Here is a 17,088-nt window from a genome sequence, read left to right on the forward strand (position 1 = left end):
GTAGCAGGTGTAAACACCTTTAAGTGGGCAGGACTCTTCCTTTGGGCAGCATATTTACTGGACCTGAACAGTTGCGACCTGCAGCAACTAACCATCCCTCCCCTGACCATCTGCACCCTCCCTAATGACTTCAGGAGGAAGCGGGCTGAGTGGCAGGGCATGATGACTGCTGCAGATAGCATCAGCTCATGACACAAGTCGCTGCAGTAGATGCAGGCAACATGCTTCTGTGTGAGCAGGAATTGGGCACTAAACATTGCACTAAACCTCTTTCAAAGGGACAATGGCGTACGTGAGAGAGAACTACCTACACATCATTCCAACACAGAGAAGCTGCTCAATGCACAACAATTGTGCCTTAACTTTTCTATAATCGTGCACTAGTAGAAATGAGTAGAATTATGTGGTGTTAAGTATGTATTAGCTGTACAGACTATTGTTGAGTGTTATGGTGTGTGCTGTTGAGTTCTGAGTCTTTACACTACAATTCCTCCCTTAGTAAGTGATGGACTGTTCACCTCACTGCCCTGAGAGTCAAGTCCTTAGATGGTTGTTCTCTGTTTTCAATATACCAATAGATCAGCACTAGGATGTGAAATGTAGCTGGACTCAATCACTTGATTTGAAACTTTGTAACCCCTTGAGTGTACCTTAGTTTCCAAACTGGGTCTGGTCTTTGGTTGCAGCCATTGAGATTACTATATTCTAGTTGCAACAGCTGCGAACAGTGCAGAATAAGTGATGTTTCTTTCAACTACTATATGACCAAAAAAGATGCTGGATAAAAGATGGGAAGATATAGATCTGTACAAAGTATTCCTAGAGATGTACCATGGAAGGGACCCAGGATGAGGATGCTGCAGTTTCTGGCCCTGACAGTTACTCAGCAGATTTTTTTTTAGGCACACCACAAGTGTATCCCCTATGCTGCTTTCCAGACATCCCCTGAAACCATACCCCAAACTCAAGAGTGAATCTAACTGAGACCCTGACTCCGTAGATGATCCTTCAGAAAGCTAATTCTTTAGAAGAAGTGAAGGAAAGGAAGTTTGAGAGGTAGACACTAAGATTAGCTTACCAGGAGCAGGAGGAGGGGTGAGTAGGGAGACAAGAAATGTGGGTCCGTGAAGAGAGACAAAGGAAAAGAGAAGAGATGGAACAGTAGAAGGAACGGCAGGATAAAGAAAAGGAAAGACAGGATCAGGAAAGAAACATTCCAGGCAAATAGGATTAAAGGGAACTGGAAAGAAAATCTGGATTCCTGTACTTATCCAACAGAAATTCTTTATATGTATCTCACAGTTAGTGGTTGGGCCCATTCGGTGGTGTTACTGTATCCAAACGGGAGGATGCACCTATGATGAAGCATGCAACTATTACCTTGTGTGAAGTGTCTACCCTTGATGTTTATGTCTGTCAAGTTGTGGGTGAGCCTACACAGTGGTATTCACAGGTTAAAGGTAGAGGTACTCTTTTAGAATATAGATATATTTTATAGGGAGAGCATGCTTTGGACAAATCCTCTCTCACTCTCTAATTTGGTGTATTTACAGGAAATTCTCAGCTAGCCTTAAAATGGTGCTCTCAATTGTTTTATCTGAGACAAGGAGGGAGGGTAGATCATACCCATCCAACTACCTAGTGAGTAAATACAATCCTCAAATATAATTAGTAATCCAACCCAGCTGGTGAATATGAATGATCATGTACCAAACAGGGAGGGGTCATCAGAATTAGCACCTTAAACAAAACAAACAATAAACAAAGTAGATCCTTGTTGGAACTGAACAACAGGCTGTCTCCCTCTAGTCTTCAATGCGGCGCGTAAAACTTGCAAAGAGCCCAACTGTGCACGCATAACTACCTCTTCTATGTACACCAGCTGAGTAGTAGAGGTCAATATCAGTGGTGCAACGAAACCTGAGGGAACCCCAGGCTTGCCTTGCACAATGCCAGGGGAGGGGGCACCCTGGAGCTTGAGTGCCCCCACCACACCGCAGGGGCTGCAGGGGCTAGTGTAATGCCACTGGTAAATACATGATATCCTAGTTGCTTTAATAAACCTTGGTCTTTGTAGTATATATGCATCTCCAGGAGACAAAATATATCAGCCTAAACGTCCCTAATCTCCTCAGACACTAAACATTTCTTCTAACTTAGTTTAACCCCTTAATAATGTATCTAGGTTAGGCCCTTTAACTCAGCTATTACAACAGTTCTTTGAAATGCTGCCAATAACATCCTTTGCTTACCTGTGGCTAGTTTGCTTTCTTTTTTAGATTAAGTTTTGATCGACATGTTATATCCGTTTTGTGTGGTTTTGCAAACCCATCATTTCCCATTGGTTATTATCTGTGGCTTGTTATCGGTGCATTTGTGTAGATGCCCCTCCTTTGCCTGCCTAGTTACATTGCTGATGATCTCACTCAGAGAAGGTTTTGTTTGGCCATCACACTCTATAGCGTGTGTTGGTCCCTCCTCCTTGTTTCAGATGTTAACTCCCATTGAGTATTGCCAGGTGAACGAGTAGACCGTGCAAGCTGCAGTTCTCTTTTGTTTATTGCAGGTTAGGCCTGTCTTTCGGTGTCATGTTTGCCCACCCACCACCCCTCTAAGGTTGCTGTTTTTTCCTTGTACAGCGCGCACACGTCGCACACCACTCGCGGGATGCTGTTCTTTAATTTAAGTAAGTGTGCTTCCTGTGCCTTGATTGCCGCTCCCACCATCCCCGCGAGATCGCAGTTTTTCCCCCTTCCAGCTTGCACACAACACTCACTTGACGTTGTACTTCAATTTATATTAGGCATGGTTCCTGTAACTTTTTTATTTTAGTTATTGTAGTCCGGCAACGCAGTTGGGTTGGGAAACGGAGCCTAATTTCCGGCTGGTTCTTATATATGGAGACTTTATCAGAGGAGGCTCCTCAGTTCTCACCGCGCAGTTTCTCCACTTCTTTCGCTCCTCCCTCTTACAGAGGAGGGTAGGCTCAGTCCGCACAGTGATGCACACCCCTCTCATTGACATCACCGGCACCAATCTTCTGCCAGCTGATGCGAGAGCGGGCGCCCACCGCTGCCCCCGAACCATGGACGGCAGTCTTCATTAGCGCTAGGCCTGAGCAGAGCAGCACAATGGGCCCCGATCTGTAGCAGCTGAGCTCCTCACTGCTCAGGAAGAACCAGTGCTATCAGGAGCTGTCCTGGGGGGACTTGCAACACAGATGCAAGAGAGCCGGTTAGTGCCTACTGTGCACTCCTGCTGCATGCCTTTGTACCCCAGCCTGATGTATGTGCTGTGAGTGTTTGTTTGTGATACCACACGTTCCGTGTCCCAGCCGCCCCACTGACTCCACTGCCTTTGCACCCGAGTGGGCAGTGCCTGTATGCCCACGTTTGTGAGCTCCAGTTTGAGTGTTCAGTTCTCCCTAGCTAGTATGCATGCACCTTGTGCAACTGGCGGCGTCCCCATCTGCCCTGACTATTTGGTACCCCAGACTACAGGCTCCCTGTATCAAAACCTTTGTGAACCAATCGCCATACACCGTAACCCGTGTGCCTGGTGATGGTGCCATATTGTGTGATGTCAAAGGGTGCACATCCCAAATGCCCCACCTGCTATGCACATCGAAATGTAAGCCTCCGTGCTCCTCCGACCGTGCGCCTCTTTCTGAGTGTCAGATGAAGCTCTTCATTGTGGGCACTCGCATCCCAATATTGTGCATACCCAATGATCTAGACAGTATGCACCAGAGTACCCATCTGTACCTGGTTTAAATGTACAAGTGCCAACCATGTATCAGAGTACCCATTTGCAGAGCATGATTCCCGTTGGTTGCACCTGTGCTACCCTTAGACCAGTTTCCTCAGACTCAGGCCCACTGATAGGACAACACATCCTGAAACTCAGACTGTTCAATGGGATATGTCCCCTTTTGTCCTGGCTGAGAGCCTTGTACCACAGAGAATCTTATTCTCTGACCCAAGGCTATATAGTCAAAGACGTTGTAAGGCATGGAGAAAGTGGGCTCTGGCCCAGGGGGGGCCTGATAGAGCCAGATCTGTTCTACATTGAGTCTTGCCCTGATTACCTTGAATAATTCTTAAACAAATTGTTTTAAATACTGTTTTGCTTTAATTTATTTTTAATGTGGGTGATATGTGAGGGTCTATTACAGACATTTTGCAGCGAAGTGTTAAGTTGTTTCATGCCATATCCATAAAACAAGTGTCTTTTAAATCAAAACAGGACCTCACATCTCGAAAATGGGTGAGCGACACAGAGATTATTTGCAGTAATGTTAGTGAGCTGCTGCTGTGTTAAAATGTTGAAAACACACGTCACTATCCATAAATATTAGACAGGAACATATTTAGATATATACAGTGTATCAGTGCACTGTCAGGGACAGGGCCATAGAGGGCATGAAAGTGCTGATATTGGATCATAAGTTCCAAGCTGTTCTGAACAGGGGCCCCCAAAACATGTTTGGCCCAGGGCCCCAAGAATCCTTAAGATGGCCCTGTAGATGGTGCCTTCTATCAGACCGTATACTGCTGTGTCACTGACTGTACCCCAAGATATGATCCCCCGGACTCCAGAATGTAGGGTGCCCCTAGATTTTCCTATCTAGGAATTAATTTCGACAGAAAGGGAACATGGCAGGCAGCAGTGACTGCAAGGAAACTAGCTTTCTCCAGGGCCACAGGAGCGCTGACAAACTTTGCCAAAAAATTGGGTGGGAGACCGGTAAGAGAACTTTTACAAATTTATAAATGTAAATGTGTCTCTACCGGTACCTATCGGTACCTATGGGGCAGGCATCTGGGGGACCGAACAGGCGGAGCAGATCCAACTCTGCGAGAACTATTTTATCCGCTATTTATTAGCAGCCCCCAAATCTACAGCTACTTATATCTGCCATTGCGAAGTGGGCCTACCATATACCTCTGATACCATCAAAAGCTCCCCTTTACTCTTGTGGCATAAAGTCTGGGTAACACCAAGTTCAAATAGAGATATCATCATAGACTGCCTTAAGTTAGATGGAGCGGTCAACATAAAATGGATTAATTATGTGAAACACATGATGAATGAGATCGGGCCCACACAATTTTTCGATACCCCTGTAAGCATGGAAGATGTGCCTAGAAGCACATTAAAAAAGATGGTTTTGGAACATCTAGATAATAAAAGGTGGCTTTCGGAAAAGGTCAAATGTACAGTTGTGGAAAATCAGCTACATACCATCAGCGTAGGGATTCAACCTTATTTGTTATTAGAGCCAAGCTGTTATACTCACATGCTGTTGACCCGTTTCCGCACTGATACATTTTTCAGATTGATAACTTTTCCTGAATGTAACGATTGGTCAAGGGACATAGCAATTTGTCCATGTGATGATATTTCCTACCAATCAAACATCCACTGTATTTTGTTTTGTAAATTTTACCTGACCCCCGAGGAAAAGGTTTTTGAAACCTATATTAAAGGCCGGGGGGCTACGGAGCTGTAGAGTGGCATTTCTTAAGTTAAAACAGCTAGAGAATGAATATGTTATTAAGGCAGTATTCTCTTTTTTAAAATTACTTATCAGCTACCGGAATACCATATAATGTATATGCACGCTTAATCTCTTTATATTGGAAAGTGGTTTGAAAGAATGTACATAGTATATAAAGAAGTTGTAAATACTTTAAACTGAATATGCACATATATATGTTCTATCTTTCTTACTTTGATATTGGTTAAACAAAATGAATCGTGCGGCGTGATCTCCCCTAATAATTTCCAGTCCTGTGTGAATTTTATTATAGTACTTTTAACATTGCCTATTTTTAACTGTAAAGATATTTTTAACATTGTTTTTTAATGTGTGCTTTTATGATTTTGTAATTTAAAATCAAATAAAGCTGAATTGACTTGAAGGTGCTGCACCATTGACTGAATGAACCCTTTATACTGCAGCCCACGCCCACAACAACACCCATGGAATGCCCCTTTCATGCAAAGCGCTTCGTGTAAAGGGGCCATATTTATAAGGACAGCAAAAGCCAGGCAGGGTGGGTTTTCCTGTCCTTGTAAATAAGAGCAGTAAAATACGCCTCCAGTACGTCAGAAAAAGGGACTCAATGGTGGCGCAGGGGGCTTGTAAATGTGCCCCTTTGTTGCACCTATCCCGATTCAAACAAATACAAGTTTGGCCCTTATGAGCAGCTGGCATATGGAAAGTAGCCCAAAGGCTTGAAGACACACAAGAGCGCGTGTTTAACCACCAGCAGCAACTTCCAATACAACCCTCAGAATTCCACTCCATACCACGTACATCCACCACACTCCAGACCAAGCAGACATTAGACAACATAGGCAAAGCTGCAAAATATATGTGAAATAGAAAATGGTGTACAAATTGGCGGTGCTGAAACAAAAATGTATTTGGTCTGTTCAAGCGCTCCCCTTGTATTTATTTGTGGCTTATGTGCTGTTTAGCAGTGTGGTTCAATTTGTTGTCTAAATTGGACCTGTAGCATATTATTTTGTATGTTTTATTATGTTTTTAATGTAACAATTTATTTTGTTCAATGTTGCAGTTGCAAGTTGAAATAATGTTGTGGTTTAGGTAAACATTATTCCCATCCTTCCCACACATTAAACATAAGAGACGCTGGAAAACATCTAGCAGTGCTTTCTTTTGAGCTTGCCTTTCAGCGCTTAAATGATGTATTGTGTAATTTAAAAAATCTCTTAAAAAATATATCCGACAGTGCAACATCACCTCAGAATCAAACAAGCATTTCTGTAAAACAACAGCAGCTAAACAGAACTCTGCAGCACCTTAACACCACCGCAACACCACTACCTCACCATGCCTCACTACCACCATAGCATCACTAAGCACCCACTATAGCAACACTCCACAACACCTCAGCATCACTCAGCACCATCTCAACTTTTGAGCAGCCAGGAAGTAGTCGCTAGCATTGCAGAGATAAAAAAATCTACAAGGCATTATTTATGTTATTTTTTTTTTTTTATTGGGTCATTAAGTTGTACATAATATCTTCTTGGTTATATACAAGGTAACAAAAATACTTATATTACTTTTTTATTATAATTTTTCAACATGCTGCACAGCAGCTACAGTGCTCTACCCATAGCTTAAAAACATTGGGAAAGCCAATAGCTCTAACGGAACACTTATAAGGATGCAAAGGCGAGACCTATCGGCTATGCCAACACTGGTTTTTACCTCCTCCCCAAATATGCCCCATATCCCACCATGGCAAACCACAGGAAGCTATATTCCACCCTGGACGGAAGCCCACTACCCACAGAAATAACACCCTTCATTTAGGCTGTCAGACTGCTGATAAATACCTTGAATATAGTGACAGCCAATCGAGGAACACTGATATGTGCCATGTCAGGAGGATTTACATCATTGTAAAGACTAGCAGAAGAGTGCTGCCCAAGGTGTCATTACTGAAGCTATTCAAAACGTCTGTGTAAAAACAAAGAGAACCTGTTTATTTATTCACGCCATGATATGATCAAGGTGTCCCATCAGTGTGATGAAGCACTGACTGGCGCTTGTCATGAACACTGTGACAGTACCCATGAAATCTCTTCTCTTTTTATCATGTGCTTGCCTGCAGACACATTTAGCTCTTTCTATTAGTGGGTGTGAAGTCTAGACACCAGCAGAAGTGTGACCATCATGCCCGCTCCTATTCAGGATGACCTATGTTATGGTCGCTGTCATGTTTATAGGAATGTTTACAATGAGAGCTAAAAGGTCTACATGTGAATTGAGATGAGGTATTTATTGCCATACTTATTGTGTCTTGTTCTGACTCTAGTTTTACCAAACGTATAAATATGAAATGAAATAGAGAGACAGATGGTATGACAAACCAGGGAGCTGTCCATTCATTGGATAGGCTTCGCAACTGACCTTTGAGGCCAGAGGTTACGCGGCTCGCTGCAGCTCAGTTTCAGTTGGTCCAAGTGTGTTGAAGAGAAGGGGCTTTTGGCCCAGTACTGCTTATCATTTCTGGGTAAGGACTGTGATAGAAACAGCTGTTTCTTATTGAGGTAGTAGTGAGTGGGATGCTGAGGTCATTGCCTTGGTTTCATGTTTGAGGCCTCCAGGCAGTCCAGAACAGGAAAAAAGGTTGTCAGAAAGATCACCCTAAATAGAGTGGACAGTTTGAGACACTTTAAGAAATGACCCATTTTCCATCTGTCCAAGGTTTCTGCTTGGGGGGCCAATGGGTGCTTCGCCAATGGAAACATGGCAGTACTGGGATCCTAAATTGAGCCTGGAAAGCCAGGTTTGGGGGAATGAATAGCTTCCAATTCTTTTGACGGAGTTTCCTTTCTAACAAACTCTATAGGAGGGCCTCTATTCACAACACCAGGATGAAAATTCAGAAACTATGTGACGTGTCAGACGATGTAACATAAAATGATGTAGTTGCTCCTACTGTTGATATGGGGACGCTGGCAGATGCAATCTTCTCTGAGTCAATGTGTGCAGCATCTCTTCTTAGGCTTCCACTGCAATAAGAGAGAGGGAGAGAAATGTCAGTTGTGGAGTTGGTCAGGGGTACACCTTACCGGAGACGGTTCATTGTTGTGATCAGAGAGATAGCCACGTATGTAGATGACAGGTTTAGATCTATTTGATCTAAAACATTGTTTCCTCCCAATCAGTTCAGATTTAGGCAACATTCAAGTCATTAGGCTTATGATGATTTCAGGCGATCCACAGTTATTTGACTGATTTCTGCTCAGTGGATCTTATCTGAACACCACAGCTCACATATGAGAGTGTTGCAAGTGTCAGAAGATTGTCTTCACCCATTCCAGCCTGCAGAAGGACTCCTTCTACCCCTGGAGGGAAGCTGGTCTCTTCAGACCCAAAGAGGTTCTTCCCCTTGCCAGAACCTCACTGATGGGGAACCTGCTTCTTTGCAGCCATGATGTTTCCTGTTCTTTCTCTGAACTTTACATCTGTTCATCTACATTTTAAGTAAAATGGCTTCACAAGGTTCTGCTGCTCTAGGTTGTGTGCAGTTGGGTCAGAGTAAGTCAACAAGAGCTGGAGTTTATAAGGGGCTGGTTCCTTGCACAGACAGGCACAGCCTGAAGATATAAGAAGCTCCTAAATACCAGGGACAGCAAAGACACTTCTGGAACCGGTAAACACACACATGCAGTTAAAACTACTAAGGTGACCCTTACAGGGTTTCAGGTCAGACAGCTGAATATGTGAGTTGCAAGGATAGAAAGCAAAGCAGTGTGTCATGTGACTGGTAGTGAGGTTTTAGACTCTAGACTCAATGAAACAGCCATTTCAATGGTAGAATTGGAGCAAAAACTCAGGATTTTTCGATTTAGAGCTACAGCCGTCTTAATTGTAGATGTGATACTATAATCCTCTTATGTTTAGACTGTGCAACATCCTCAATTCTAGACTTGGTGGTATAACCTTTTTTATTCTCAACTCTGTGCTATGTCGCCCTGAGTTCTAGTCTTGGGGCTACAAAAGTCTTAATTCTAGCCTCACAGTTATAACCCCCTTCTAGATTCTTTGATATAACCCTTAACTCTATGATGTATACTCTTCTACTTTTTTTGCAGAGTTTTATATAGCGCGAACTAGACCCGAACCGAATCGGGTATCAGAGCGCTTCACATAGCACCAGTTTTTTTACATGAGGACACACATTCATTTTAGGCACGGGGAGATTAATTGATTTGCCCAGAGTCACAGGAGGTTTTTGGTGTCATTACCGAGACTCGAACCCCGGCTATGACTTTAGTCATCACTGGCTGGTGTAGGAGGCTTGGACTCATGACAGGTGAAGAGATTTGGTGGATAATTAAATGGCTGATGTAGACTGACTAGAAAGAATGCTGAGTTTTTCCAGCTATGGAGAGGTAAAGAAAATAGATAAAATTGGTCAGTCCAAGTTACCAATCAATGATCCAGTGAAGGCAGAATTAAAGCGAAACTAAGTGGTGAAGGGTTGCTCCTGTCTGTGCACTGTAGGAGTTGGCTTGGTGGAACATTACATGAGAAGCTACGAATGCTCCAAAAACGTGTAAGGGACTGCTACCCAACATCCTCACTCAAGAACCAACTTGACCTTGAGACCTTTGTGCACTTTATCTGTAGTGGAACTTCTTCCGTATATTTCATGTTATGTTATATTATATTGATTTGTATAGCAATCTAATCACCTGAGAGGGTATCCAGACGCTTCCTGATGTTGATAGAGCTCAGCATTCGAAATTAAGTACCTCAGGATACTGGGACTATATCATTTAGCAAATTTGTGAATCACAATGTCCATAGTGTCAATCCATGTGATTCGCAAGTAAGAAGTGGCATGAAAGAATCATGACGGGAACATGATGGAAGGACATGTATAAATACTGTGTAAACATAGCGTACACTACAAATGGCATTACAAAGGAGAGGTTTCCATTCACAAATTAGAAGCTGACCATAACAGGCAGCTTGGCCTTTGTGAATGAGACATGCTAGTACTGGGGCGAGGGGAGGGAGAGCCATCAGTGGTTCAGTACACTGCTGCCTGCGTCCCCTGATGCAAATTTACATTATGCCACCAACTTTTTAAATTCATACCAGCTCCTGGATTTTAAGTGATAGAGGACGCAATGCAGTCAGACTCTCGTCTTTGTCTGGTTTATCATTTGTAAGATTAGGTTTTTATGTTTGATGTCTTGCTTATGCAACCAATGGTCGACCTCTCCTATTTAATATGTGTCTGATTGGATTTTGCAAACAAGACTCTGCTTTCCCACAAGGCATGTTTTCTTATTACAGAACCAGCCAACTATTTGCCTCAAGTGTTACACCCAGTGTATGAGCTATGCTACTCAACGATATTGCTAGACAGAGGAGGACAAATGAGAGAGTCAGCTTGTGGGGCACAGACATGCATGCTGTGAGATGATTGACAGAACACATGGTGCAGTTTCTAAGAAGACTGAAGAGAAGAGAAGAGTAAGGCGTAGTTGCAAAATGTTGTCATCATTATCTTTGCGGAAACCTGGCACAGTTGCAAACCTCATTTATTTTCTTTATTTCATTTATTTGTAGAGCACAACATTCATCCCCAAAGGGATATCACAGCATTAGAACATCTGCTACCTTGCAACCTGCCTCATCTTGAGTGATATGGGAAATAGCCAGGTCTTCAGTCTCTTCCAGAAAGTAGCACAACAGCCAAATGAGTGAAAGAGTGGCCACCTATTCTTGTTTCTCGGTTTTTCGGATGCGTTTAGCATTGACCACACTAAATTAACCATGGAAAAAGCTTGTAAAGGTTTATAGAAAGCCATTTGACAGCACAGAATAGTCAGTCCAGTTTCATATAGAGCAGGCCTGGGCGGAGTTCACAGAGTTGCACTTCACGGATTTCCGCGGAGTTGTATATAAACTCAGAGGAATTCCACGGAGTTCCGCTCCGCCCTAGACTGGCTAAAAACCGTTAGCATATTACGGCTGTAGCTCAGCTATACAGCCTGATGCGAGGAGTGGACACTCAGAAACTGCGGGATTCTGTCCTTACAGAAGCATAACAACAGCACAGATTGTAAAATAAATAAAGTTGCTTGCAATGTAGCTGAGCTGCACTGTCTCTTACCTGGTCGAAGGAGCACGACTTCCCTAGCTGGAACGGGACATACACTACGGGCTCTTCCATCACTGGGGTGCGTGTGACAGAGGGGGTTCCATAATATACACAAGTTTTCCAGAAAAGAAACATTAGGATGTCTCCAAGGTTTTAGCAGCCTCCCTATGTCCCCTGCTCTGCAAAGGGGGATCTTTGGAAATGGTTGGTGCCAGTGACTGCACATAGGCTGTGTGCAAGACCTTGGGAAAGCCGGACGTGAAGCTTAGCTGGGAGACTTCACTTAGGAGAAGAGTCCCACGTCGGTACGTGACCTGACATCGAATGTTGTGCAGCGCTCTGATCCAAGGGAAGTGTAGTCCATCATCATCCCAGAGGCAGGGATGGAATAAATGGCGCGGAGTGTGGGTTCAGAATCTCACTCTCAACCAGCAACAGGGCAGAGGTACTGGTCAAGGAGTGGGACGCTACTCCTGTCTGCCCCCCAGTGAGGACCAGCCGAGCAGCAGCACATTCACATTTCACAATGCCTGGCACAGGGGACGAGTGATGGTGAAACTCTAGCCTGTGCGCTGCTGCGTCGGGGGAAGAGAAGGGGTGTTACTCCTGGCACAATCAAAAGGGACTTTCAACGTAATCCACCAGTTTCCAAGCATATTTATGTTTCCTTCTACTCTGTCAGACCATTAACAAGGTCAAATACCCACATAGATGGACACAGCCACAGTGCGAGGGCGCAGTTTTCCTTTCCTTGCCTGCCCGTGCTGCCCACTGTCCCAGCCTTGCCCCGCCTGCCCATTGGCAATGGCAGCCCTGGGAGATGAGTGGGGCATCCCTGGGGGTCATGCCCCCACGTACTGGCACTGAATTGCTGCCCCACCGCCCAGCACCTCAATATATAATTTACGGACTGCTCCCCGAGTTCATGTTTCCATCAAGCCTCTGAAAATAGCCTGGGCTCCCAGGACATGTTTTATTGATTTGCATTTTGTATCAGGGAGAACGGCTATCTTCATGCTCCACGTGGCGCGGTGCCAGACTGGCTCTCAGCCTCTCACATTTATGGCATGATGAGCACAGATGGCAGGCCCCGGGGAGCCTGGGCTCCACCCCATCTCACGGCCAGAGCTGACGTGTGCACCCCCAGTGTGAACCAGGGAACCCTAGGGGTGATGCCAGCCTGGCTGTCACATTCCGGGCATGACTGTAATGGTGGGTGGCGGGGCAAACTCCGTCATGGAGCGGAATCAGAGTTTTTTTGCTGAACTGCGTGCTCCCAGCGGAGCACAGAGTTGGCAAAAGTCCACTGGTGGAGCAGAGTTCGCAGCCCACGTTAATATAGAATTTTGTGGACATAACATACCAGCTTGAATTTAGCTCTCTTATGAACAGGTAGCCAATAAGCGAATGTAGGCAGAGAGCAGCACAACTATTTAGGGCCCGGTGACAGATCAGTCTGGCTGATGCATTTTGATTAGACTCAGATAGTTAAAAAGAAAATCAGGCTTTCCAAAATATAGAGCATTGCCATAATGCAGCCTATTCATAATCAGTGCCTGGATTACTCTGCTTCATCATTCCACTGGAATATTACCAAAAAGTGTAGGGAGACCAAAACATTTGCCACAGGTGGCATTAACCTGGTCCTGCATGGAAAGGGAAACTCCCAAATCAAGAGCAAGGAAGATCAAGAATCACAGACTCCTTGGTTCTAGTACAGTGCTCGGAGGTATCCGCCACCACAAATTGTCCTATATACTAGGAGCTCCACCATAGAGTAAGATCGCAGTCTTTTCTGTATTAACCGCTTAACCGTGGCGTAAATTCTCCCGCAGTGCGGGAGAATGAATGAGTGGGCGGGGCTGCGTCGGCCAACGGACGTGCGCAGCACCTGGGAGGTAGTGCTCGCGACTGCCATTGTCCGACGCGAGCCCGGAACGGGTTAAGCTTTAAACAGTGCTCTTGCATTCAGGTAGCAACTGCTCACAAACAACCAATGAGGTTCTCTCTGGACCTAACGAGATATGTTAAGGTACTGTAACTAAATACAGACAGAGGGGTAGATTTACAAGCCTCTTGCGCCTCTTTTACACCGCTGTTGCGTCCCTTTTGTGACGCTGCGGCGGCGCAAAATATGCGCCATGGTGTGGGGTATTTACAATGTGACACATCTCCCACATGCGTCATGTTGTAAAGCCCTGTGCCAGAAGGAGGTGTTCCTGCGCATGGGGGGGCGTTCCGGCGCAGACTGCCTCCTAAATGTGGCTAAGTGAAATTTACAAGATGTCACTTTTTGGCCCATGCTGCGTTGAAACCCTGCGCCTGCTTCAAGAAGGCGTAAGGATTGACGCAGCATTGTGGAGTTAGGACCCCCCAGAGCATTGCTGGAGCTGTGTCGCGCTTGTGACGCAACTCCAGGCAATGCGCCGCTTTTACGGCAAAGATGCATGATGCATCTGTTCCGTTTTTGCCCCATGCTGCGCCTAATTGTAAATGCGGCGCATCCAGGGTGACGTAGTTGCGGCGCACAATAACTGGCGCATCCCTGCTGATATGCAGGGATGTACCAGTTATTGTAAATCTACCCCAGAGTGCTTTGGATTAGGAGTAGTGTGTGTCTGAAGCACCAGCCATTGCTTGAGGTGCAACTGAAATATTGTAACATAGTGTCTTAATATTTGCATTGTATCAAAGTAGTAAAATTATTTTTGATTTTATTGGTATGGGAATAAATATTTAGTTGCTACAGTGTTGTGTCTAGACAACATACCCTAGTAGGAGGTGCTTTTTCTTTTCTTTTTTCTTGCCTCACAGAACTCAAATCCTTCAAGAGTCTTCATGGGGATTTGTAGCTCCAAGTATCTGTGGCCAAGTTCAGATAAGAGCATCTCAGTTGTAAGTAAATATTCCATCTGCAAGTTGGTTATCTTTGTGACTATAAAGTGGTCTTTAACCTGTAGCGGAGACGTCATAAATATCATAACAATGGATGGATTAGAACATGATAGTGAGGATGAGTTGAGGTTAAGAGAGAAGGAATGCAAACAAGTGTCACATTCACTTCATTGGCAGTTATGCATGGCTCTCACACTTTTGCACAATCACATCATGGTGCTTCAAGTCTTCACAGAGAAGTAAAGGACAGTTGCCAGAGGTGTGCAGTAGAGGCCAGGAAGGATATGATGAATCTGTGATCATAGCTCATGGGTCACGCGAATCGTTGAACATGTCCCATTGCCTTGAGCCATGCTCTTTGAAGATTCTGGCCTCTGCTTTTTTCATCAGAGAACTAGTTAAAAGGATTTTTTGTGCGATGACTAAAAGGAGGACCCTTTGTGGTCCATTGTTTGCAGGTATCAATGTCCTTTGTGCTAAAATGTTTTTTGTTAGTTGACGAGTTCTCTGGGTTTGATTTTAAACTGTACTGGAACATGGTATAGTGACTTTTAGGTGAGTTTCCTTTGCTCATACCTTCTGTTGTAAAGGCAAGTTTAGCTGTGGGATTTTGCACCAGTGAGTTTTGTCACATCATTTTCAAAACAACAATCATGTGATCTTTAATTTTGTGGGTTACCAAAATAAGAGAAATGTTCAGTAGAGTAACCCAATTAGTAAATAAAATTCATGGCTAGTACCTGAGTAGCTTCTGTGGTAAATTTGTGGTTAGCTTGGCCTGTTTTTGCTGCATTTCTAAATCTTCCGGAAAGCATTCTTAAATGAAAAACATAATACAGTACCACGCAACACAATACCACATACCAGAACTGAACACAACTTAGCACACCAAAGCATTTACTTAGCACGCCTCAACTTACCAAAGGTGTAGGTAGCCTGGAAGCCTTTCTTCTGAACTGAACTGTCACTGTGGAACTGGAGCAGCAATGAGTTCCCACTGGACTCCACTGGTTGAACTGGACCGGATCCGCAAAATCGTCCAATCAGTGGGTCCTTGTTTGTGAGGCCGTCGTAGATGAGAAGCTTGTCTGAGCGGCAGATGGGCATACTGGGCTCCACGTCAAAGTCAGTGAACTCCAATGTAATCTACAAAATGAGACACAGTAGAAAAGAGGAGTCTTATTCAGGAGCAATGTTATGTACTCACAATCTTCCCCCACTTGACGTGGTATCATAGTCTCTTCCAGTGCAATAGTAAAGAGTGTGTTGTGCTACTAACCTTCTTCCCTGATGGGGCCGAGATGTAGTACCCACAGTCCAAATATGCTGGGTAGTACTGAGGATAATTTTGTGATGTGACGGTCCCTGGGGAAGTGCTGTATGATTGGGCACAAGCAACTAGAAAGCAAAGAAAGACACACTGTCAAACATACAGAAACCTCTACTTGCAATCACAAGCTACGTTCCAGGAGCACTGGTTTGTTCCAAACACTTTAGCAATATGCAGCGATGATTCACTAATGCTTGTAAGAAGTCAAATTATTAATTCATCCATTCATTTCCTTCAAACCTCATTTTCAACATGACTACAGGCTGCACAGCCTGTGACAGGCATTGACATTGGCTACTCACAATGAGGGTAGCATGTCAGAATATAATTGACAAAACTACTGTCTGACTTTTTTATTGTGTCTTGAATATTGTTTACAAACAGTTCATCCAACTGAGTGAAGTCTTCTATTATGAACACAATGTGGCAATATTTTAGTAAATCCATTAAGTCACAGTATTTCTGTCAGACGATAGTCTGGGAGAGATACTCTGGTATCAGGCCCATGATCAGTAGCATACACATAAAAATTCCATACATGTAAATTCCATCATATCTCTCAATGATCCCTAATTCCTGGATGGGCACTTTGCCTAGGTGATCATTTCACTTCTCTCCCTTAGTGCTTTTGACCTCTGTCCACTTACTCTAGTGTCATATCTGCTTTTAGGACCCAGTGGCGCATTTTAGGTAGGTTTAGGTGCTAGTTTTATATTACATGGCTCTTTTCATTCAATGTAAACATTTTTTTAGCTATAGAAAAGGCCAATGCTATCACAATGAGTCTTAAAGTGATTCAAATACTATATATAAAGGTGGTATAAGCTAATTTGCCATTCAAGCGCTCAACAACCAAGTGACTATGAGATAAGAAACAGAAAGTCTCCTACCGTTCTGGTAGTAGGCGTTAAACCCGCTGGCAGAGATGGCTTCATTAGTAACAAACTGCAGCAGCATGACATTTCTTGAAGACACCACTGGTGGCACACTTCCTCTCCCACAAGATTTGTTCAGTAAGACCGGGGAGTCTTTGGTCATCCCATCATAAACCCTGACATAATCCAATTTACACTTTGGAGAGGATTCAATATCGAAGGCGGTAAATATGAGCAAAATCTGGAAGAGAAGGTAGAGAAGTACCTTGGCATCAGGACACTGTCCATGAGTCTTCCGCATCAATGGAGTCTTTCATATTAA

The 17,088-nt window shown here is 44.1% G+C and overlaps 1 protein-coding gene across 1 annotated transcript in view; it reads right to left on the reverse strand.

The window, feature by feature from the left end:
- Positions 1–8,405: 8,405 nt before the first annotated feature.
- LOC147729348 (astacin-like metalloendopeptidase) overlaps positions 8,406–17,088 on the reverse strand; it is a 123,038-nt gene continuing 114,355 nt past the window's right edge. The window contains exons 10-13 of the mRNA XM_086959835.1: positions 16,782–17,007; positions 15,841–15,959; positions 15,482–15,707; positions 8,406–8,556 (exon numbers count right to left, since the gene is read on the reverse strand). Coding sequence (XP_086815961.1) covers positions 8,546–8,556; positions 15,482–15,707; positions 15,841–15,959; positions 16,782–17,007 — 582 coding nt within the window. The 3' untranslated portion in view covers positions 8,406–8,545. The remainder of the gene's footprint in view (positions 8,557–15,481; positions 15,708–15,840; positions 15,960–16,781; positions 17,008–17,088) is intronic.

The sequence above is a fragment of the Lissotriton vulgaris genome, chromosome 2_2 (genome assembly GCF_964263255.1).
Source record: "Lissotriton vulgaris chromosome 2_2, aLisVul1.2, whole genome shotgun sequence".
In the NCBI taxonomy this organism is placed as follows: Eukaryota; Metazoa; Chordata; class Amphibia; order Caudata; family Salamandridae; genus Lissotriton; species Lissotriton vulgaris.